At 43.0% G+C, this 25,034-nt stretch overlaps 1 protein-coding gene across 9 annotated transcripts in view; it reads left to right on the top strand.

The window, feature by feature from the left end:
* TTLL6 (tubulin tyrosine ligase like 6) overlaps positions 1 to 18,912 on the top strand; it is a 38,218-nt gene extending 19,306 nt beyond the window's left edge. For all 9 annotated transcript variants that reach the window (XM_083469573.1, XM_083469579.1, XM_083469572.1 and 6 more), the window contains 7 exons: positions 1,523 to 1,704; positions 3,607 to 3,795; positions 6,747 to 6,903; positions 8,441 to 8,740; positions 12,747 to 13,113; positions 15,238 to 15,439; positions 16,659 to 18,912. In XM_083469573.1, the coding sequence (XP_083325699.1) occupies positions 1,523 to 1,704; positions 3,607 to 3,795; positions 6,747 to 6,903; positions 8,441 to 8,740; positions 12,747 to 13,113; positions 15,238 to 15,439; positions 16,659 to 16,665 (1,404 nt within the window). In that variant the 3' untranslated portion in view covers positions 16,666 to 18,912. The remainder of the gene's footprint in view (positions 1 to 1,522; positions 1,705 to 3,606; positions 3,796 to 6,746; positions 6,904 to 8,440; positions 8,741 to 12,746; positions 13,114 to 15,237; positions 15,440 to 16,658) is intronic.
* The last annotated feature ends 6,122 nt before the right edge of the window (positions 18,913 to 25,034 follow it).

Below are 25,034 nucleotides of genomic sequence, written 5' to 3'. Positions count from 1 at the left end.
ACAAATCCTCTAAGAGGATCCAAAACAAATTGGATCTGCCAAATTGGGTCATAGCAAAAGGTTATCCAGCTAATTTTTCTGTCTTCTGGCATCAGCCAGCCAACTTCCACAGAGAAGTTCACCAGAAAAAGGCAAGCAGGTTGTACTTCTCGCTGTCACATATCTAATAGTCACTAATGGATTTAGGCTTTATACTAAATTCAAGCTGCTTAAGCTAGATGTCCCGTGATGGTCAGTTTCATAGTCTAGTAGTTACACATTGCACTCCACAGTATTACCCTATCTTTATCTTAAGCCAGTTGTCTGTCTATTGTAGCACAAGCCTCTGTTTTACATTTTTTTGTCTTCTTGTTTATTTAGATTTCTAAACATCCCATTTTAAGGACTCATGGTCTTGTTAATTTTAGAAAGAAAGCCAACAAAGCAAGGCATCCATTAAAATATATCATCGTAAACCGAATTTATTAATGACCTTAATGTATTTAAATGTACATTGGGCTACATAAAAGAAAAATGAAAAATACTTCCATTAGAAATACAAATTCAAATGTAACCATAAAATCATCTGTGCAGTTATATGTTCCAATTATGTCTATACGATTATATACCCTCCAATATTTAAACAAAAAGGAGTTGCAAAACACCTCCTGCTCTTCTAACTGTGATTACAAATTTCTTATTCCTGAGAAGAATCTTCTGATTTGTTATCATTGAGCAGCAGTTGTTCAGTACAGTGTATCATTCAATGTACAGTACTTCTCCTTTTTCTTTAGATGACTAAAAGTTTGTTTCGGTTACCTTTGGAAACGACCACATCTCCTCTCAGTAAATTAAGAAGAAATCCATAACTAGCATTTATGGTTTCCAGTGTGATTAAATTTACATGGCATGCTAAGCCATCAAGCATTCAGAAATGACAACTTGTTATACAATTTATTTTCTGTATAAGCCTAATGTTGTAATAGTCTGCCTCTGCGTCCCGGTTTTTCACCTTGGCGTGTTGGAGGGTATGCCCCTGATGAGTATTTTATCCGAATACAGTTCTAGACCCCAGTCTTCTGTACTGAACTGTCTCACTCCTCCCTAGCTTTGCCCTTCAAAATCTACTTATTCCCAACCTTAAAAAGCCAGAAACCAAATAAGAAGATTCTGCAGCCTTTCCTAAGCAACTAGGAGGGAAAATGGGGGTGAAAATGTGGTAAGCAAGCAAATTCAAAGTTGTAGAGAAATGCTGAAACAAGAATTCTGATAAATCTCTAGGAGTGCCATAATTAAGGAGCAGTCACCAAGGGTCTCTCTCAAGGTAGCTAATTGCATGTGATTAATAATTAGATAACTCAGATGTGCTCCTAAGGCTATTGCAGTACACAGTCTTCAACGCCGAAAGTTTTGAATGTTGGTTTCAGCTTACTTCCCCAGTAAATAGGTCTTTGATCTTCCAACGCTGTTTTTCTCCCAGTAATTTTTGTGTTATATATTTCAAATTGTAGCAAATTCAAATATAGGTTTAATTCCTATCCAGGTGAATCACTCTCCAAGCTTCAGTACTGATTCGTGGCTGGACAAAGAAGTAAAAGATCAGCTCCTGTATGATACTCTGGTTCTTATCAATTTGGGTGCATGCGATAAACGGAAAGTACTGGAGGAAGAGAAACGGCGAGGAAAGCAGAGGCGCCTTAAGCAGTGCCCCAATCGGGAATCCAGGTGGGACCTTTTCAGTTCTTCTTCTGCTTCTTGGGATTACGCAGATAGGAATTTGTAAATCATCTGCAAAAAGCAATGGATTTTAATCTTTTGGCTCTTACATTAGCCATATGAAAAACAAACAAATAAGCATATATTTAATATAACTTTCAGTCCATTTAGTAGTCCTCTTTAAATCAGGATTACTCAGATGTATTAAAATAGAAATTTGCAGAGTGAAATAACAAAGTGTTGATGAAGTCAACACATTATCCGGCAACGTTGGCTGCAACTAAAATTGCTGCAGCTGAAAATGGAGCCGTGTGCCTAGTTTCACCCGCCGCTCCTAATGTCTGATACAACTTACCCATATCCTGGTGAAGTCACAACATTGTGCATTTCTCTGCTTGTTGGCTGTTGTTTTTAGATGCATCTGTATTTTAGCATCTAGTTTTTGCCTTAGCAGTCTGATGACTGTATGACAATGTAGCTAACCTATAAGCAAGCACACGGCACCTCACTCAAAACAACGAAGAACATTTTTCAAAGGGGAACACGTAAAAATGAGTCCATATATCTATTGGGGAGAGAATACAGCTCACAGGTACTTTGGCTGTGATAGGGCCAGGTTTCGTGCATATATGCCATCTCATCACAGGAAAGCAAGACTCGAGTTTTGTAGTATTATTTTCACTCCTAAAATAAAGCTGAATTTGGGCAATTGTGCCACATCATTCCTGCCATCCTGATAAATTGGATGGAATATGCTGGGAAGATGTTTGTGTGTGTGTGTGTGTGTGTGTGTGTAGGCTTGAGATGAGGTTGTAAAATATTGAGGTTTTGCTTCTGATAAAAGAAATTGCACATTACCGTACAGCAGAAAGTGTTTAGTGCTGGAAAATCAAGCAACAGTCCAGAGTGTGTTAGTCAACAGTGTGGCTATTTGTGCTGTAGGGCTCATTTACACTTGGGGCATAACTTCAGGGCTTGATCATCCTTATTGTCTCTGCTATGCAAATTTTCAAAGAAATATTAGAAGAGCTTCGCAGCCTTCAGCAAAGATAGGGCGTAAAGCAAGAGGAAACTTGCTATTTCTGTAAGCATTGAGTTATCAGCACAGAACAGAACTAGTTGGTGCAGAAAAGTGTAACTTGTGAATCCTCATACCGCAATGTAAATTTAAAAAGAACAGAACTTTATTTATTTTTTAAGTCTGCCTCTTCTTTCAGCCATCTTTCAAACTGAGTTTCCCCTGCAGTCTGTGTATAAGTAGTTCAAGAAAGAGTAAGCATGGATTACATACACAGAAAGTGTAAGTGAGCCCAGCGGTGGCTCCCACTCTTACAGTTTTCTAAATGCCATTAGTGTGCTTAGGTCCCTTCTCATATATGGGTAGGGCTTGGACTGAACAAAAATAGAGCTGGATTGCAAGATCCCGCCAGGGTTTTGGGCAGCGTCCTATTTCTTTTCTACCCTCCTTATCTTTTCCTGCGAGGAAAATAAGGAGCGATAAAACTGAGTTCTTATGTTATAGAAAGACTGCAAGGGTGGGCCTTTCTTTCTTCCCAGTCTGGAGAATGCAACATTGCCTAAAAACCACACAAAAGCCATTATTATACTAGTGTATTGGGCTGGGAAGGGAGACAGAAGGGGGCCTGCCAAAACTGCACACCGGTTTCCTTCAGAGCTCTTTGCCCCTAGTTAATTAGCATTTTTTTAATAAGAAAAAGGGATATGATACACTTGTGAATGGTGTATATCTCTGCACTTTGTTTAAAAGCTGTATAAACAAGCTTTGTCCTAGTGGGTTGAGTTAAACAGATATAATTTAAAAGCTGAAATGGCAACATGAACACTAAATGGAGAGGTCTCCCACTGTGGACATTTTCTCTGTTAACCGTTTTTCTTGGGTGATTTTATCAGGGCTGAGGAATACAAGAACTCCCAGGCCGCTTGGCTCCAGCAAGCAGAGACGTATGAGGAAAAAAATATAGGAGGCTATCGCCGAATTTACCCCAGTTCAGATTCAGACAAATACGACAAGTTTTTCCAACACAATAATTCAATCTACCAGGAAACAGTAGCTTCCAGAGCACGTGAAGAGTTTGCCAGGTAAGAAATGTCATTTTTCTCTGTTTCGTCTTAAATAAAAGGGAGGTGTAGGACTTGAGGTTGCTGGGGTTTTTTTGGGGGGGGGGGAGGGAGAGACTGCTAGGATCAGTTTTTTGTCTTATCCATGGGCCATTAGTATAGAGCTAGGTAACTATTAAATCTTTCCATTTCTTCATTTCAAGGTAGCCTTCTTTCTGTTTATTTTTTAAGCCAGGGCGCTGGTAAACGCTGCTGCTATCTTTTCTTCTTTGTTTACTAAATTTATAGGCTGATCAACTATTTGAAGAGTACAGCAGATGTTCTTGTCTCACAGCACAACCTGCTAAATTGTCATCCAGCCCTGAACTTAGTAGTTCTAGTCTCTCTCCCCCCGCCCCCCAATTTTCTTCATGGTAATCCCTAATGTGTTGTGTGTTTTTTCCTGACAAAGGCTTTTTTACGCAACAGACATCTATACGCACATTGATCAAGTGTCATTGTCTCATCAGAAACTAGGAGGTTCTATAATGCCAACAATGTCCACCACTTATCTAATGGACTAAATATTAGATAATAGATAATACCCATAAGATACGCACCAAGACAATCTTCCTCAGCCAGGTAGGAGAAGGGAAGGCAAAGCCTTCAACAGGCCTTGGCTCTATCATATCCAAGGATCCCTCTGAGGAGCTTTTTGTATTCCTATCATGTGCCTATCTAGCAAAACATGAATTATTGGTTTAACTGTACTTTAAATATCCCGTTCTTGCTGTCACACCAAGTGATCCCCAGAAGTACTGATATTGTGGTGGATCAGGCCTCCCCAAATTCACTTGGCAGGGTAAGTGCTCCCAGTTTTCTGCTCATTTAAACCCTAGAAACCCTCTTTTTCCTCCCCACAACTCTGGAGAGGGAAGGAAGAGCACTCATATCAAGCTGAGCTCGGGAGCGGGCACAACCCATGGAAGCAACCAATAGTATAATAAGCCATATCTTGGGGTAATGAATTCCAGGAGTGAATTGGGTGCTGTGTGAAAGTGAGCTTTCAGTGCTTTACTTAGTGCCACTTAACTTCATTGAGTCACCCTGAAACCCTCTATTTTCAGTGCTTCTCTGAGAGCCATAAATTTGAAAAGGGGTGTGTTAGAGGATGCCAAACTACATATGCCCAAACACCGCTTGGTCCTGACCAATTAACTCCAGAACCCTCTTGCTAAATTGGTTGTGCGGTTTAAAAACCGCACAAAAGTTTTAAAAAGTTGTTCTGTTAATGGTGTTTTATAGAAGATGCTTGTTTTACTGATGATTATTTTATATTACTTATGTTGCAGTTGTGATGTTCGACTATGTTATTAATAGTTGCATGTAAGCCACTTTGTGACTCATGCGGGTGAAAAGAAGCATGGAAATATAATAAAAGAGATGAAATAAACTATACCCTTCAGACGCTGAAATTCCGTGTCCTAGAAGTCCCCACCACCAGATTGTGTGGCCATGGTTGTGAAAGGAAGCATACTTTGCTTCAGGGTAGCCAACGTGGTACCCCCAACGTGTTGCTTGACTCCAGCTCCCAAAGGAAAGGAGTTTCACTGCCCTTAAAAAAAGGCAATTGAAAAAGGATAGAGTTAAGGTCAATTATTCAGTTATAGACTGTATAGACATTAGGCCTGAGTGATACCTGGTTTTCAACATTGCAATATATCACAAACTAAACATTGTGATGTATCGCTATATCACGATGTCTGAAATAAGGATGGAAATATGTAGAGATGAACAGTAGAGCTGGTCAATATCTGGTTTTCAACATCACAATATATCACCATACAAACATCGTGATATAGCGATCTATCACAATGCCTGAAATAGGGATGGAGCTATGTCGAGGAATTGACTAACTTCCCAGTTTTTCGCACACTGTGATTTTTGCATAGCACACACACTCATCATGATTTGCAATATATTGCCAGGTCAAAAATTATGAAACTGATATCTTGATATGGACTTCAAACTGGTTTTGGACAATATATTGATATACGGCCTAGCCATAGACATACATTTTTGGTATTCCTTACGATAAAATGCACAGTATAATGAATACAGATAGAAGGAAAGCCCTTCTTTATTTCACTCACAAAATGAGTGCTCCATAAGGCATAATGGCCAGATGTGTTTCAATGTTCTATTGTCTATATAAACACTGTACAAATCATGATGGTCAGAACCTTGGACGAGCAAAACATTCCTTTGGAAACCAAAACACAGTGCAATCTTACCACTCACCCTTATGCTTCTTATAAAAAATAAAATTCCAACAGGTGTTTGAATGCGCAAACATTTTCAAAGATCAAAGAGTTCCGGTGTAGACATTTCCCAAAGATCAGTACACAGCCACGGGGTGACATGACTGCATGCTCCTACCATTTTTATCTTTTGCAATCTGCCTGGAAGTGTTGTAGCATTATCAGTCCAACTCCCATCCGCCTCAGCCAGCATCGCAAATGGTTACGGATCATGGCAGTTGCAGTCCAGCAACACTTGGTGGTCATCACTCCAGCTGGCCGTGCTTTGCTCTTCTTTATTATTGCCTCACATTCTGGCCCTATAGTTAGGCCTTGGACATTTCCCTTTTTACCTACCTTCCCCTGCTGATGGCTGGGACTGCTAAATTGGCCCATATTGTCTGGCCACTTACACTCTCATTGCCTCCACTTGTCTCGATTAATTTGGGGACACACATGCCCCATGTCTTGCTATGCTGCCCTCATACAATCGGCAACCGTTTGGGCTTGGCTTAAGAGGCAAGGCCACTCTGCCTGGCGTTGATCCCATGCACTTTCGGGGGGGATTTTTTTGGGAGGCTTTAAGGGTTTGCAAACCCGGTGTAGCAATCTCGACAGTAAGCAGCACCTGGTAGGCAGCCTTCTCCCTGTCTTGAGTCTGTTATGAACGCTTCTCTGCAATGTCGTCAACAGGCAGCAGCTCCAAGGGCTGCGTCTCAAGAAAGAACAGAAAGCAGCTCTGCTGAGAGAGAAAAAGGCCGAGCTGCAGGGAGAGTCGGGTGGAGAAAAGATAAAGCTTCCCAGGCAGAAGATGGTGAACAGATCAAGTGTGGTGCCAGTCTCTGCCCAGGTAGGACTAACACAGAAACGTATTAGCTAATGAATTATTACACACACACACACACACACACACACACACACACACACACACACTACTATCTCTGGAAAAGTAAATTGAAAGGCCTTCTCAATTCTCTGCTTCTGTAAACTAATTTTAATGACTCCCCGCCACCAAATGCCATATTCAGACTAACTTGGATTAATCAGCATCCTGCAGAACATTCATCTTAAGCCAGATGGAACTCCATGGAACTTAAGATTTGCCCTTATATAATTCAAATGGCCCAGATGATAACCAACTTGCTTGCCATGTTGGTGGTTTGGGGTAGCTCTCTCATTGTCACTTTTTCGACATCTGCAGAATCTACCCTTTCCTCTCTCTACCTGCTGCTAAAGACCCTTCCCAGAGCTCTAGTCTCCTGTTGTAGCTTCTTCCTTGCAGGCCTCCCCTTCCATTGCATCTTTTCTGTCTGGCCAACTGGAAATTCCCTGCTAAATTTGACTTTCTATCCCTCTTCCGCTATTGTCATATTGTGTGCTGAGTGTATCTTATTGCTGTGCTTCCAGTTTGTTTTATTTACTTACTATATCGCCATTCCACTTTTCCTACAAGGGGTTCCAGATGATGTTTCTAAAATTCACAGGATGGCGTGCATGGAGATATATCATTTTATTCTCTCAGCTTTGTGAGGTAGTTCAGGCTGGGGACAAATGGATCTCTCAGTTTTCATTTTCTCAATTTCTCATTTTCTTAAGTTATATTCAGTTTTCTACATTTCTGCATAAATTTGATTTAAAACAAAACCTCAAATGAAAATTCGTTCATTAGTGTGAACTCCGAATAAACACATGTCTATATGCAGTTTTAATTAATGTGCACGTTTTGGTAAGCAATTTCCCCTAATAGGATGCATTTTTCTGTTATTTCCATGAATAAATTCATTTTTTTGCACACTTCCCTCAAATATAATGATTTTTTGTAAATATCATTTGGTTGGTGAACTGCATTCCAAAATTTGGATAAGTTTGCATTTTGAAGAATGGCTGTGTTTCAGTTCACTTTTTTTTTTTTTTGGAAACTGAAAATTAGAAGGTTCACATTCAAATGCAAACTGTCTCCTCTAACCCTAGTTTAGAATAAGATGGGATGCTGGCTCAGTTGGTTAGAGCACGATGCTGATAATGCCAGGATTTCAGGTTTGATCCCTTTATGGGACAGCTACATATCCCTGCCTTACAGGGGGGTAGACTAGAGATCCTCTAGAATTCTATGATTCTATGACTTTCCCAGAGCCAATGGTTTGCTTTCACCTTCCAATCGCTCTGCTTCTATATTTCTTTCTCTGTATTCATTGCTTCCCAAACCATCATGTGATTTTAAAAAAAGAAAATAGGAATATGTACTTGCGTGTCTAAACAGATGACTAGCGACTAATAAATTCTGAACTACGGTAATTTAGAGTTTGTGGACTTGTAGGGCATACACACACATTTCATTTCATCCCTAAATTTGACCTTGCTTGGTCTTTATTTTCCCTCTTATTCAGCCTGAGGATTGTTCAGAGGCTGGGCCTGGGACTACCCTCCTGCTTGAACATTTTGCAGATGAGAAAGAACCCAAGAAAGAAGTGACTTGTGATTCTTCGAGCACCTCTCAGCTTCAGAACCATGGGACAGACAGCAGCCCAAAGACCTCTGAAAACCGACCCGTGAGACCTTACAGTTCTGTGCCTGACCTTACCAGACAGACTGCACCCCGCATCCGAGAGCAGTATAATTCCAATCCAGAATTGAGGAATACCATTAACAGCCACCATTCTGCAACAGATGTGAACTTTATATCTGGAGTAAGTAATCAAGTTGTGTTTCTGTTGTAAAATTACTGCTGAATTGGATCTCGTGCCTCACCATACAGCCAACACAGAACAGGCCTTTTGCCCTGATTTGTTTAAAAGCTTTTCCCTTCCGGCAGGAATTATTACTGGGCAACTTTAATATAATATATCTGAACAAATTGGCTTTTATTTGTTGCATTTCGAAATGATGCAATTCTAGATGCTGTATATTTTGGGTTGTTTACTGTTAAGTGGGTATGTAAGCAGCTAATGAATTATTTGGTGTATTTTTATATTATTAATAATAACAACAACAACAATCTTTATTACGGTCCAAAGACCAAAAAAAACATTACAAATCAATACAGAGTTCACACAGCCTACCTCCAGGTTAATCAAGCATTTTGTTTAGAATATAGGGCTCGTTTGTTCTTGCAACCACCGATAAAAACTTTGCCACTGCCAACATTCTAGCTTTTGTCCGGTCTTCCAGTAGGAACCTGACATAGTGAGCCTCTGATTTTCCCGGGAAAGGCACCAGCAAGGGTAGTATCAGTTCAGCCCTGGCCTGCTCATACTTCGCACAATGCAACAAAATATGATTTATGGAATCGATGTCTTGAGCACACGAGCAAAGTCTGTCCTGATAGGGAACTCCTCTCAACCTACCATCCAGCACTGCAGAGGGGAAGACATTTAGTCTGGCTTTGGTGAAAAGCCTTCGATAGTTAGGTACTGTCAGGTTTTTGATGTAAGATGTTAACTCAAAGACATACCCATATTGAACTCCTGCTGCCAGCGGACTACAGACTGCTTGTGATCGAGATCTCAGGTCACTGTGTGCATTGTCCCATAATCTTTGCTTTAAAACCTTTTGGGTGCCTTCATAACCCAGGTAATACAGTTGGGGGGGGGGGAGACAGACCAATAGAGGTGGCTTTTTTAGCCATGGTTTTCTGCCATTTGCTGACAAATTCCTCATTGGTCAAATGTTGGTACAGACCCTTCCCTAGATTAAACACTGAAATCCTGAGCCAATATTATTATATTAATAATATAAAGAGAAAGAAAAACCTCTAAAAGAGGGGCAATCCGTTTGGAAAAAACTCTTGATCATATATGATAGGGGTCCATAGTCTTCATGTTAAGAATATAAGGAGGAGTCCTGCTGGATCCAGCCCAAAAGCTAATCTAGTCCAATATCCTATTCTTACAGTGGCCAACCAGGTGCCTTTGTGAAGCCTGCAAGAAAGACCTGAGTGCAGCAGCCAGGGTGGATTTGATTTAAATCAAATTGATTTAAATCACAATTTAAATCACTAGTCAGTAAGCCTTGATTTAAATCATTATTATTTTTACAGAAAGACTCATTCTTCCTGGTATAAACTTAAAACAGTATTTACAACCAGATGAAGGTTTCATTTTTGGAATAATAAATTTTCAGAGTAGTTTTTACAGTTATATAAAAAAATACTGATTTGGTTTTACTATTAGAAATACATAGACCGATAATTATGGAATTATTGTGAGGTTTAATAAGCTAAGTGTTTATATTTGGACAACTTTTCTGCTGTGCTTTATTGGAAGGAGAAAAACAAAAATTTCCTTAACAACAATTTAAACAATTTATTTAACTCAAACAATAACATTATAGCATATGTATCCATGTTTTTTAACTGATGTGGTTAAACAATAAAAAAAACCTTAGACTGAGTTTTAGCACACATGAAAAACTTAAACAAATCATTATTCCCTGTAAATAGCCTTTGGACTATAATGTGTCTTAAATAGAAAACTATCTTTAGAAAGATTTTTCCTCTAAAAGCATTTTATTTTTAAAAATCCAATTTAAATTTTAAAAATCCAATTATTATTTTTTAATCATTGATTTTTACCCACCCTGGCAGCAGCACTCTCCTCATTTCTGTCAAAGAATGGGAAGAGGAGGAATGGTGGAGACCGCCTCCCCATCCTGACCCTTCCAGGGAGGAGGAAGAGGAAGACAGTATAGATTTACAAAAGGGGTTTGATGGAGGTAGCACCTCGGAGGCAGATGAAGGGGAAAGCAGGGAAATCATAGAGAGCCGGAACAACACCCAGCTGACACGTTGTCATGAGAAAGCATTCCAGACCCTACATCTCCCAGAACCTGGCGAGCCTCAAAAGTAGGAGAGCAAAAAGCTCAAAGACAGAGGGCATGTTGCAGCACTTGTAAAGGTGACGAATGAGGAAGTGGGAGAGACGGGTAGTGGAGATTCATTAGGGACAATGCTATTATACAAGAGGCTGGGTTCTATAGCCTCTCTCTGTAAAGACTGAAATAAAAAAGGATGGCAAGAAACTTTCCCTTGTCTTTATACTTTCCTGGGCAACCATCTGACAAGCCACTGACATCATCCTGACAATTTATTGCAATTCCCAGTGACTGCTATAAAGAAGCACACTATGTCCAACATTGGCTGTAGAACAGTCATCCCTAAACTCGGCCCTTCAGACGTTTTTGGACTACAACTCCCATCATCCCTGACCACTGGTCCTGTTAGCCAGGGATGATGGGAGATGTAGTCCCAAAACATCTGGAGGGCCGAGTTTGGGGATGCCTGCTGTAGAACATAGGCATCATACCTAGTAGCTGCTGATAGCCTTGCCCTCTAGGAATATGTCAAATCCTCCCAAGTTATCTTATCGTAGAATCATAGAATTATAGAGTTGGAAAGGACCCTGGGGATCATCTAGTCCAATCCACCCCGATTAGGAGTGAATTCCATAGTTTAACTTTGGGCTGTGTCAAATACTCCTTTTTTTTGGGTCTTTCCTGATCTAACATTCAGCTTCTTTGGATGGTCCCAGGCTGCTCTTGTATTCAGAGGGAGGGAGGGTTGAGAAACTACATTGGTTCCAGGCATTGGTTCCGTTTTTGCTTCTGCCAGGTATTTTTATCAGTCTGGTAGCCACCAACTTGGGGGACAAGGGTGGCACTGTGGGTTAAACCACAGAGCCTAGGACTTGCTAATCAGAAGGTTGGCAGTTTGAATCCCCACGACGGGGTGAGCTCCTGTTGCTGGTCCCTGCTCCTGCCAACCTAGCAGTTCGAAAGTACATCAAAGTGCAAGTAGATAAATAGGTTTCGCTCCAGCGGGAAGGTAAACGGCGTTTCCGTGCACTGCTCTGGTTCGCCAGAAGCGGCTTAGTCATGCTGGCCCCATGACCCGGAAGCTGTACGCCGGCTCCCTCGGCCAATAAAGCGAGATGAGTGCCGCAACCCCAGAGTCGGTCATGACTGGGCCTAATGGTCAGGGGTCCCTTTACCTTTTACAACAAGGTACAGCACTATTTGAAGCTACATAACTGATCAAACCAGTAGAACACATGGCCATCCTAATTAAGAGGGTTTTTACTAATATGGGTGGCGCTGTGGGTTAAACTACGGACATGGGTGGCGCTGTGGGTTAAACCACAGAGCCTAGGACTTGCCTATCAGAAGGTTGGCAGTTCGAATCCCCATGACGGGGTGAGCTCCCGTTGCTCGGTCCCAGCTCCTGCTAACCTAGCAGTTCAAAAGCACGTAAAAGTGCAAGTAGATAAATAGGTACCACTCTGGTGGGAAGGTAAACGGCGTTTCCGTGCGCTGCTCTGGTTTGCCGGAAGTGGCTTCGTCATTCTGGCCACATGACCCAGAAGCTGTACGCCGGCTCCCTCGGCCAATAAAGCAAGATGAGCACTGCAACTCCAGAGTCGGTCACGACTGGACCTAGTGGTCAGGGGTCCCTTTACCTTTACCTAGCCACCAACATGAAACTTAGGTTACTCACTCTTAAGTGCAAAAAGTCTAAGCCAGTGTGTGGCAACTGTATTATTTCCTGGGTCTCTTAACAGCTGCGTTATCAGCGAGGTTGATTTGATGCTTTGGTTGTGTTTCTATGCCACTTTCCATTCAGATGAATCCCAAAGCACATTAGGTCTGTCAGGCATTTGCAACAGGGACTCCGTGATAGCCCTTCCTTCTTTCCCTTGCCAGGTCCAGCCAACAGATGAGTTTGCAAAAGCGCCGTGCGGTAAGGAGAGCCCATGTGCTTCCAAATATTTTCCAGCAATGGCCCTTCCTCGTGCGAAGAGTTCGACAGTGACCAAAATGCCTTGCTGCAGAAGTCCGCCTATTAAGAACTTCCGTCCGTTTGAAGAACACTCCTTCCGGTTTCACGTCAGAGAAAACACAGCCTCCCCAAACTCAGTCACCCCGAGGATGAGAAGGTTCTATGGGAACAACAATGAAAAAGGAACCCTCTTGACCTCTGGATTCTTCAGCAAGCTGACTTTTGCACCAAAGGAAAGAAAAATCAGACTTCCCTTGCAGCAGCACTCTCATCACTTGGTCAGCCGAGCACGTGAGAGCCGTTTTCTTGGCATCCTATCAGCGCATTGTATCTGTATCGTAAGGGGCAGCCCATCCATGGGGCACCAGGCAAAACCATTTGCCCTCGTGCAGCAGATTTGCCCCCCCCGCCCTACACCCCCTCTCCTCCACCACCGTTGCCCTGCTGCCAGTCCCCGTGCTATCGTCATGGCGCCATTGCTTTTACTGCTGCTTCTGTGCCCTTACCACTGCCACTGTGTTCATAGCAGCAAGCGCAGGCGCAGCCACAGGCAGGGGCAGGGGCAGGGCTGGCAGCAGAGTGGGCACAGTCGTGGGAGCATCGCAATTGGGGAGCTGGTGGCATTGGGCTGATTTTCCTACAGCAGCAGTATGTCTCGGGCCAGCCCTGTCTGCAGAACATGCATAGATATATTGATCCAACAGAATGTGAGATGTTGTACAGAAGTGCTTGGTTGTTTTAAAATGTTCAGGATTTTGATTTCTTGGGTTTGGGGTGCATCCAAGAAGTTTTGCATGGGGGGAGGGGATAGGTGCTGCTTATTCACTACTTCCAGTTCACATCTTCCAGGTGTGTAGAGTGGTTCAGTAATAATAATATTATGATAATTTATTATTTATACCCCACCCATCTGGCTGGGTTTCCTTGCCACTCTGGGCAGCTCCCAACTGAATAATAAAAACATAATACAGCATCAAACATTATAAACTTCCCTAAACAGATGTCTTTTAAAAGTAAGATAGTTGCTTATTGCTTTGACATCTGATGGGAGGACGTTCCACAGGGCAGCCACCACTACTGAGAAGGCCCTCTGCCTGGTTCTCTGTAACCTCACTTCTCGCAGTGAAGGAACCACCAGAAGGCCCTCGGAGCTGGACCTCAGTGACCGTAGTGTTATCCCCCTGGCCACATGTCAGAGAAGAGCTGGTACAAGATCTGTGTAGGTTGTGGCAGATGGGGAGGACAAACCCAAGTCTCACCGCAGCTCATTCTTTGTAATGCCAAGCATTCATACACAGTTCATACACAGCTAGTGCGTTGAGCAATCAGGTCTTGGCCGCAGGAGCTAGGGATGTGAGGGAATTCCAATGGAAACAGAAACGGAAACAGAAATTGACAGGGTTTGCTTATTTGTCCCATGTCTGGAACGGAAATGAGTCCAGCAAATCCACGGCTTTTTTCAGCCAGAATTTACTGGAACTCAGTTCCAGCACCTCTCAGGTGGGCGCCATCACCATTATAAGAGAACAAGGGAGGCATTTGTGGTGAATTCCGGCACCTCTTTTTCTAGAAAAATAGCATTGGGCAAACTTGTTGGGCAATTCACTGTTGTTGCTTTCGGTTCATGATTGCTTATATTTTTCTTCTCATTTTGCATTGATCCCTTTGCATGGAAATGAATGGGGTGGAATAACATAATGACAACACAAGTTACATAATTCATTCTGTAACTTGTGTAAGTACTATAATTTAGGGTTGCCATATTTCCAACGTGGGTTGCCCAGACATTTTAAACGTTTTTCAGAAATTCAGCCCGGACGCTGTTTGTGGCAGATACAGGGCAGCACAGAAAATGGATGCCTTCTTACATCATTCTTCTCCCAGAAATAGAAGGAGTTCAGTAACACTGCAATGACTCCATTACATTGGCACTGCAACATCTGTGTAACTTTTCTCTCCGCCTCCAACTGGTGATTGAGGCTATAAGATCAATTCTGACTCTGAATCTTTGCTCTTATGGAGACTCATACTGTATTAGGTCTGTTGTCTGTGCAGATAGATACCCTCTTTTTCTTTGTAGTGATGATGAGATGGGCAGGGGTGAGTGCAGGTGATCTCTTTCCTGGGACCCACAAAACGGCTGCCAGCTCTGAACAAACCTGGTAGATGATTGTGAGACAAAAGTAATAGGCAGGTGCCAGGTAGGTTATGTGGTTTTGCCTGTACTTGCTGGAGAATGTGCCTTATGTTGACTGAGGAAGCGCCCAGGTTAGGAGCCCCATTGTGCTTACACGTTCCATCTTATTTTCTTACCTGCTGTCAGACCCAGTAAAAGAAAACAAAAGAATATGGTCTGGTGATACTGCTGTGCAAATTCAATCGCAGCACCTAAATCTTGGTTTTTGTGCTACACAGAAAGCGCCTCGCTCCCAAGAGAAATCCTGAGTTGCAGGAGCGCTTCGTACAAGAAGCCAACAAAATACTACAACCCACACCTCGTCACGCAAAGGCCGATGGTTCAGCAGCACAGCTTGCAAGACCTGCTGGTGATCTCGCGGATGAACAACCAGTCCCCCAAAAACAGCGACCCAATGTTGGAAGAGAGTTCTGTAAACAGGTAACCGGCGAGTGTGGCTGCCAGGTTTTCGTTAGCAGAAGTTTAACATTTCTGAAGGTGCTGGGGAGAACCATAACTTTTAAGGCAAGTAGCTCGTTTTTTGTGAACCGCCCTGAGACCTCCGGATATAGGGCGGTATATAAATTCAATGAATGAATGAATCATCCATGCAGTCAATGCACTCCAATCATCTTCCAAGACTGTGCATATACTGTACTTGGAGTGTGGGGTGGGGGTAGAATTCAAGCTTCTACACTAATACAAGAAAAACTGCTTTCTGATATTTAAACTATTTGCAAACCATACATGTTAGGCAAATGTATGTACACTTCTTCATTTGTTTCTGCTTTCTTTGGAGAGAGGCAAGGATTGGGTTTTGGCCTTTAAACCTCTTCCTGAAAATTCTGCTCAGTTCTGAATTTTCGTTTCAACAGGCCTTTGCACTTCTAAGCTTTTGCATTTTTAGGGCTCAAAACATACTGTTTCTGAAAATGGCACTGAGGTTCTCATAATGTTTAAATTTCTGCACCCAGGTCCAAATCTTGCACTTCAGGGGAAGTATAAAGTTCACCAGAACCTTGTATAAAGCCAGGGGTGTAAAGAAAATTGCTACTATAGTAGTTATTTCATACAGAATGCACGTAATTCATATGTGCAATTTTACAGGTAATCCAGACATTTCTGCCAGCCTGTTGCATTGCAGTAGTTTCCATGTTGTCCTCCCATTTTTTTCTGAGACCTGATCTATGGTGATCTTTTTGAGTTAAAATGCAATTATAGTGCCATTCAATGACTGTGAGCAAAGGGCTATTGAGAGTACCCAGAACAATTCTCCCCTTAATTTTCCTCCTTGCCCCTTTCTTTTAAAAAATAGGCCTCTCAAACTCAATCCTGAAATGAGCCTTTATCAGTTCATTTTTGTTCTGTTGCTCATTTATTGGTTTATTTTTCTCTAGAACGAAAATAATAATGAGCATTTGTTTTTTCCAACAACAACAACAACAAAAAGATGGCAGCAATCTAAAGCTCTCCAAATAGACCCTTTCAGGACCATTTCAGGAAGTAACTACCGTAATTAAAATGGCCGAGAAGTGGGCATTTGCAACTGTGGTAGTTGTTATAATAGGCTGTTGGTGGTCTTTGGGGCAAAATACTTGGTGCTGTTGTCTTTATCTTCCAGTTCTGTTTCCTCAGCATATCACTGTATTCTTCATTCCAGGGTCTGAGTGGATCTTTCACAGAGAACATGGGATGGTTCCTGGAGCCCGAAAGATGCTATTTTCTATTGAGGGGCGTACGGAACCGTTTAAACTGTTCAGCTATATCCTTTCCAAGTGAATTCCTATGCAGCCAGCCTTTCCAAGAGCTTCCATGCAGCCTGTGAAGTTTGACTTGTAAAGATAATTGGGTCTTTTTAAAAAAAAAAAAAGTGGCTCTGAGATAGTGGAAGCTCCTGACTTTCTGCTCCCTGTGGAAGTATGTGGATGATTGTTTGCCAACTGGAAAATTCTCTTCCAAAAATTTCTTTGAAAACGAGAGCTATGTTAAGTGTCTACGGGGTTAGCATGGCTCCCAATCATACCTTCATCTTGATCTTACAAAGGTGTGTGGAGTCCTGCAGAGAAGGGTGGTATCTCCTGCAGTGCATTTTGCAGATTGAATCTTAAGGACTGAACTTGAGGTGGCACATGGCACTGTGTCTGTTTCCCTTGATGTTTTGTGGGGGTTTTTTTTGTAATGAGCATTTGCTTCAGAGGCTACAAGTGGAAGCAGAAACACGGGAGGAAAGTAGATACCTAATTCTTCTCACTCCAATCGTTTTCCCCACTATAAAAAAATCTTTCAGCTGATTTTGCATCTGCAAAATCCTATGTTTTCTCCTTATGGGGAAAAGGCTGCTTGGAAAGGACAGCAGAAGGGAATAGGTCTAAGCAGTCCTTCCCCCTGTTTTCTTCTGTTCCCTATTGCAGTTCCCAAGGAGGTATTTTTTTTTAAAAAAAAAATTAATTCAGGGAGATGTACATGTCCTGTCTGGTTTAACTCTAAATTCCTCGCATTTTCCAAAGCAGTGTTACATTAGTAAACCTAGAGACAAGTTGCAAAGAACAGACTGTTCACCAATCTCAATAAAGGTTTAAAAATGGCAAAGATTTGCATTCAAAGGGGTTTGGCTTCCCCCACTGGAATAAAACTGAGTCCTGTACACCTCTGGATGGTGTCTGCAACGTCTGTAGTTGTAAATTATTTGCTAGGGCTCCTGTGCTTTTCTCACAGTTTTCCTTGCTGTGGGTCGTATATCTTTGCTCCCAATTTAATTTACTTTCCTTGCTTCCCTGCTGCATAGCCATGCTCTCAGCGCTGTTTAGCGGGAGGAAGGGACAGTGAAGTTGCACTTAAACTCTCCACAGGCCCCAAATGACTTGCAAGGCGCAAATTGGGCTGCCATATTCTTGGCTTGAAATATGGGCCTTCTCGGAAAAGAAGTGCGGGGACTGCACAGCACAGACTTCGTTCTTTGGGACAAAGTCCCTGCAGTCACATGTTTATCTTACTTTAAATGAAAGTTTATAGTCGTGATTACTGGGAGGCGAGGGGCTGGGGCTTCCTGGCAGGACTGAGACTTCCTGGTAGTAGCAGAAAGTGTGATAAAACCTATGAACACCCAGAGCAGAAGAAAACATGGCAATAATGAATGTGTGCTTTTCCATGAAGTAATCAGGACATGCCACCTCTTTATCTTGTGGGCACTGCTGCCAACCATATCAAAGTCGACGGGGCACTTCAAATATACTAATATATTTATAATATAATAATGACGGCCTGTATCTACTACACGTCAAGTGTAGCAACCGCTTCACTTACAGTGAAGTTTACAAAATGTAAGCCGAATATCACCTGTTGGATGTGTGTATTCTCAGGAGAAAGTGACAACTAACTTTCTGTATGCAGAATGTGAGATTTCTGCGTTCTGTTCAGTTCCACAGTATTTGACTTCTAACCACCATCTGTATGATGATGATTATTAGCACTTGTCCTGTGCCTCATACTACTTGCTCTATCAGACCAGGCCCTACCTAATAAAAAATAAAAATTAATCCAGTACCAGAACAGGAACAAAATTTGCACTTTCTGCTTGATAGACATTGTTTATTCTGGTTGCAGAATTTGCCTTCTGGGCGTCTGTAAATTGGCATTTGCTTCGGCAGAATATGGTAAAATAAAGTATATCATAAATCATATGGGTGCTTTACCAACAGCAGACAGAATTGGGGGCACTGGAATTACCAGCCTGGCAATCATAACGAGGCAGACCATATTTCCCACTAGGCCATATCTGTGCCGCTGCAAGTTCACCAAGCATCTGTGAGGTAGCTACCCAAATGCAGAACATCCTTGTTGGATGTAGCACCCTGAAAACCTCATCTTAAAAGCAAGTTTGTACCCCCATGTTTGCAAATAAAAAGACTTTGTCCCCTTTCTCCTCCGTTATTATTAACTAGCAAAATACCCATCATCGTGACCTTGATGGGGTGATGTGTGACTAAAAAGGTGTTCCTACAGGGGGAGCAAATATTCCTTAGTCAAGGTCACCCACCCAATGTCAAGGGCAGAATTTGCCTCCATTGCTCTATAGATTGTTGAAAGGACTACATTTGTACCTTGGTTGTTGAACGCTCTGGAACTCGGACGTTTTGGCTCCTGAATGATCAAAACCCAGAAGTGACTGTTCCAGTTTCCGAATGTTCTTTTGGAAGCCGAACGTCCAACAAGTTCTTTTGGAAGCTCCTGCAGCCTGTTGGAAGCCGTGATTTGGAAGTCAAATGCTTTGGAAGTTGAATGGACTTCTGGAACGGATTCAGTTCGACTTCCAAGGTTTGACTGTACTGCAATGGTTGTGACATTTTAGTTGATCCTGATAAAAGATCAGGATCTCAGGTAGGTGCCATTGCCGTTCTAAGAGAACAAGGAAGGGGAAGTTCACGGTGAGTTTTGGCACCTCTTTTTCTAGAAAAATAGCACTGCTGTTCCTGCTACCTGTCTGGGATTGCAAAATGGAAGGAGGGGATTTTCAAGCAGCTGGCAAGCCACAATACGTGGGCTGCACTTGGCTCTGTGGAATCACAAGTCGTGCAACATGCTAGGGAATGTTACTTTGCATAGCAGAGATGTCCACCACTGTAATTTACTTTATCCCCAATCCCAGAGTGAAGTGGCCATATCCAAAGGTGTAGGAAATTGTGGCTCTGTCTTTTAATGCCCTCTAGTTAAGAGACTGGAATGAGTTCAACAAGAGCAGTTAGGGTAACATGTTGTATAAATGGCATACCCTCCAAGTGTCCAGGGACAGTCCTGGAATTAAAGAAGCTGTCACAGTTTCTGATTTGATCCCGGAATGTCCCAGGTTTTCCTTTTTCCTCCCATCAACGTCTCGGAGAACAATTAGGTGTGTGTAGGTAAGTGTAGGTGCAAAAACAGAGTCCTGTTTCTACTGAAAGTAAAATACCTGCACCAAATGAAGGAAATGGTGAATCTGACATGCAAAGCCCTTCTTATAATATTGAAGGAAAATGTCACCAATCCACTTTAAATTATTTAATTGCAATGCATCAGCAGCCAGCAATTTTTAAGGAAATGCATGGAGTGTCGATTCCTTTATTGTAAATGGAGCTTTACACTGTCTTTTCAAAAGTAAGTCGCACTGTATTCAATGGTGCTTACTCCCAGGTAAAGACATTGCAATCCTAAACAGTTTTATTCAGAATTAAGCCTCACTGAGTTCAATAGGATTTACTCTCTAGTATGTTCCTGATCTTTCTCACAGTTTCTATTATTAGTATTATTTTTCAACCTTTTCCCCTGACAGGGACTCAAAGCAGCTTACAGCTAAAATTCTATTTCATTCCATTTGTCTGTGGAAGCTGTTGTACACAATCCCTTCCCTTGCACATTTTTTTCTTCACAACAATCCTGTGAGGTAGGTTAGGCGGAGAGGCTGCCATTGGCTCTGTGTGACCATGTAGATGTTTATATGGCGTGCAGGAGACACAATGCGGGAGAAGTTTCCTAATGTGGAATAGGATGTCCCTATTTTCATTGGAGAAATGCTGGAAGGTATGAAATGGGCCCCTGGCTCCATAGTATTCTAACTTTCCGGGCCGTCTCACGACTGCAGCACAACCCATGCTGTCACGCCGTGACCTATCTTGATAGTTTTATCGGCTGCCGCAACAGCAACCCTGTTTGAGGGCCAGACTGTCGGGCCGCTTGCTTCCTATGCATCCCGAAGGGCGAACAAAAGAGTTAATTCCCCTTTCCAGTGATTAACGTTTAATGACGGAGCCGGGAGAAAAATGATGCGACTTCCAGTCTGAATAATCTCCAGCAAGCTCTGAGTCAGCAAAGATGGTGGGGGCTGGGAGACCAATAACAAGCGACGCGCCGAGGAAGAGTGTGTTCCAGGAAAAAGAAGGCTGCTGTTGCATCTTTTAAAGGCCAGCGACTTCTGTGTTCTTCCTCTGGCGCCGCTGAGCCACAAGATGGAGGCAGCGCTGAATGGCCAGGGTGGGCCTACCTTCCCATGTTGTGAAGGCATTATTATTGTCTTGGGCTTTTCTCCTCCTCCTCCTTGTATAAAAGACTCCCTGCTGAGATAAACCGAACAACCATTGTCCGTCCGTCTTTGATGTGTGTATTTTAGAAACCTTTCCTATAAAGTTCTCTGCCCTGAAGGCTTACCTCATATGACCACAGCCTCATCCTGCCTATAGATAAAGGTTTTATTGGGCTTTATTCCCATTATTTTTGTCGTTTGGGTTCGGCGGCGTTGTTTCAAACACATTGGCAGGATTTTTCTTTTTTACCTGGGGCAAATCAGCTGTATGCCGAAGGAAGGAAGAGAGCCATCTGAATGTTTCTCCCTGTAATCCATCACAGAACTGTAAGCCTTGAATGCTGCTTCTCCAGCCAAAGAAACCAATACTCCTACCTGATTTTGTTGCTACAGTGACAACTGGCTGGATATTATCTCTCTACACACCTGTTTTCTTTGCATTCAGTGCCCTTCAACTGCTGATTTAGGAAGCATGCATACACATTCTGTGTTAGCCACAATCCGTATCTATACAGTGGTACCTCGGGTTAAGTACGTAATTCGTTCCGGAGGTCCGTTCTTAACCTGAAACTGTTCTTAACCTGAAGCACCACTTTAGCTAATGGGGCCTGCTGCTGCTGCTGCACCGCCAGAGCACAATTTCTGTTCTCATCCTGAAGCAAAGTTCTTAACCTGAGGTACTATTTCCGGGTTAGTGGAGTCTGTTACCCTGAAGCGTATGTAACCCGAGGTACCACTGTACTGTATCCTGTCATTTCTTAGGAAATGCTGTATTTTGCTGTTCTCCCACACCCACACACACCCACAACCAGCTTCAATCTGAATGGAAGAAAATAATGAACTAGGCTGTGTACACACTATACATTTAAGGCACATTCTTTCCCTGCAAGAATTCTGGGTGTCGTAGTTTACCGCTCACAGAGTTACAATTGCTGGCAACCCTTAACAAACTACAGTGTCCAGAATGCTTTGAGGGGGAAATGTGCTTGGAGTGTACTTTAAAGGTATAGTGCTAACACAACCTCACCTGTTTTCTAAGCTGACAGTGTGTACACAACCAAAGACTGTGATGCAACACAATCCAAACTGTCTCTTTTTGTCCCTCTGCCTTGCTGCAACCAAGGTGGTGGATGTTCTGAGAGAAGGAACAGCAATCCAGAGGGTGTGGTGCTATGAAGAGCCAATGGATTGATCAGTGTGCTTTTTATAGAAACCTCTGCAGGTCTTTCCTTGTTCACCCTTACACACACTTTCTCTGAAGAGCCTCACAAACCATGAGGCGCTTGAATCCTCTTTCCACACAAATTATAAATTGCATAATGGTGGTCAAATCACAAAAGTTAGACTTCATGTGTATCTTATTTTGTTATCTGTTTTATGAGCCTACCTCAGAGCAGGGTTGGGGAACTTGTGGCATTTCAGATGTTGGGAGTACAGCTTCCATCGTCTCTGCTCATTGGCCGTGCCAGCTGGGGCTGATGGAAGCTGAAGTCCAACAACTCCTAAGGGCCTGAAGTTCCCCATCTTGGCTAAGGATGAAGCCACTCCCTGAAAAGGATCAATGGGATAAGATCCAGCTCTGAGAGCCTTCTGGTGGTTCCCTCACTGTGAGAAGTGAAACTATAGGGAACCAGGCACAGGGCCTTCTCAGTAGTGGCACCCGTCCTGTGGAACGCCCTCCCACCAGCTGCGAAGGAGATGAGTAACTATATAATCTTTAGAAGATACCTGAACGCACTGGTGAAGGAAGAGGAGTGTGGGAGGAGCGCACCACCCCTGGCAGCACAATCCCAGTAGGGTGCCATTGCGGCTGCTCCCTGCCCATGCTGGGGGCCACGCCCCTGCAGGTGGCATGCCCCGCCCCCAGGATGCACACCAGCCCCGCCCCCACCTGCCCTCCACCCCACCCCCAGTGCCGGAGCAATGAAGCTCCGCCACTGTCTGAAGGCAGCCCTGTACAGGGATGCCTTTTAATTTGTAATGTTCTATTGCACTTGTATATATGTTGGCAGCTGGCCAGAGTGGCTGAGGCACCCCAGTAAATGGACGGGGTACAAATAAAATATAACACCACCACCACCACCACAATGAGCTCTCCAGCAGGTTTTTTCCCCTAGCCAATGGAAAAGAATTGTCCAGTGGCCATGAGGGCAAGGGGATGTAACATGGCATTTTTCAGACAAAAGCAGATCCAAAAAAGCCTGGAACATCATATATTCCAAGAAATATATTGTTGGGGTTTTTTTTGCCTTTGGTGTGTTGTTGTTGTTGTTGTTTCTTTTATTAAACCCTGCCTCTTCCCCCTGACAGGACCCAAGGTGGCTTATGGATAGAAAGAATTGCTAAAAACATAGGAAAAACCTTAATTAAAAATAAACAGTGATAGCATTAAAACAGTATACAGTGGTACCTTGGGTTACATACACTTCAGGTTACATACGCTTCAGGTTACAGACTCCACTAACCCAGAAATAGTGCTTCAGGTTAAGAACTTTGCTTCAGGATGAGAAGAGAAATCGTGTGGCAGCGGCATGGCGGCAACTGGAGGCCCCATTAACTAAAGTGGTACCTCAGGTTAGGAACAGTTTCAGGTTAAGAACTGACCTCCGGAACGAATTAAGTACTTAATCTGAGGTACCACTGTACATATATAAAAACTGTTTAAAACATACAAATAATTACAATATAAGCAGCACAGCACTAGCCCTTTGATAAAAAGCAGTCGGTTCCCTAAGCCCTTTGGAACAAGAAGGTCATCACCTGCCAGAGGGAGCCAGTCTACAGTAGCTTCTCCAGGGAGGAAGTTCCAGTGTCTGGGAGAAGGCACCAGGAACGCTCTCTCCTGTGTACCTGTGAACTGTGCCCGAAACAGCCAGTGGAGATGTTCTAGCAAGGGAGTTGTATGCTCCCTAGAAGCAATCCCAGTCAGCAATTTGGCTGCAGCTCTTGTAGCGCTGTGGGTTAAACTACAGAGCCTAGGACTTGCCGATCAGAAGGTCGGCTCTTCGAATCCCCGCAACAGGGTGAGCTCCTGTTGCTCGGTCCCTGCTCCTGCCAACCCAGCAGTTCAAAAGCACAAAGTGCAAGTAGATAAATAGGTACCACTCTGGCGGGAAGGTAAACGGATTTCCGTGCGCTGCTCTGGTTCGCCAGAAGTGGCTTAGTCATGCTGGCCACATGACCCGGAAGCTGTATGCCGGTTCCCTCGGCCAGTAAAGCAAGATGAGCACCGCAACCCCAGAGTCAGTCATGACTGGACCTAATGGTCAGGGGTCCCTTTACCTTTAGAGCCAGTCGAAGTTTCTGAGCACTTTCCACAGCCAGCCCCACGTAGTGCGTGTTACAGTAATCCAAACGGGATGCAACTGAGGCATGTGCCACTGAGGCCAAATCGAACATGACATTTTTGTATTTCAGCCAATGGAAGGAATAGGGTAAAGATAAAAAATAAAAAAGTCTTATGGGATTTTTCAAAGAAAGATTGATCATGCAGAGGAGACGTGAATGCCCTTCTTTTGACAGGATACACATGGATTTGTTTTGGGATAGTTTACTACCCTGGGATGTTTCCAGGCAGGAGTTTACTGTGGAATCAGAGCTCATGCACACAAATTTTCGCAGCATCCGCATGATGTTTTCATCAAAATGCCAGCCAGCTCTTCTTTTTCTTTTTAATTTTATGTTTGATCTAAATTTCCCCTTTCCCAGAAAATTTCAGTAAGTAAAAACAACCCATTACGCATCCACATACATTCACTGTTGGAGTAGAAGCTCATTAGTGCATTTTTTAAATGGGTGGTTTATCGTGTGTAGTGATTTTTGGGTGGGTGGTGTCTATCGCCACACCCTTCCTTCAATTTGCTCCTCATCTGAGCACAGCCTATTCATTCTGCTTCCAGTGGATCCCAATACAAGAAGAACACCACCAATTTCTCCCATTTGCTACGTGCTGAAGGCATGCCTGAACTTCAGTATCCTGATTCA

The sequence above is a fragment of the Podarcis liolepis genome (assembly GCF_965112155.1).
Source record: "Podarcis liolepis genome assembly, chromosome: 13".
Lineage (NCBI taxonomy): Eukaryota > Metazoa > Chordata > Lepidosauria > Squamata > Lacertidae > Podarcis > Podarcis liolepis.
Note: the sequence above shows the minus strand (reverse complement) of the source record. Positions and strands in the feature narration are given on the sequence as shown.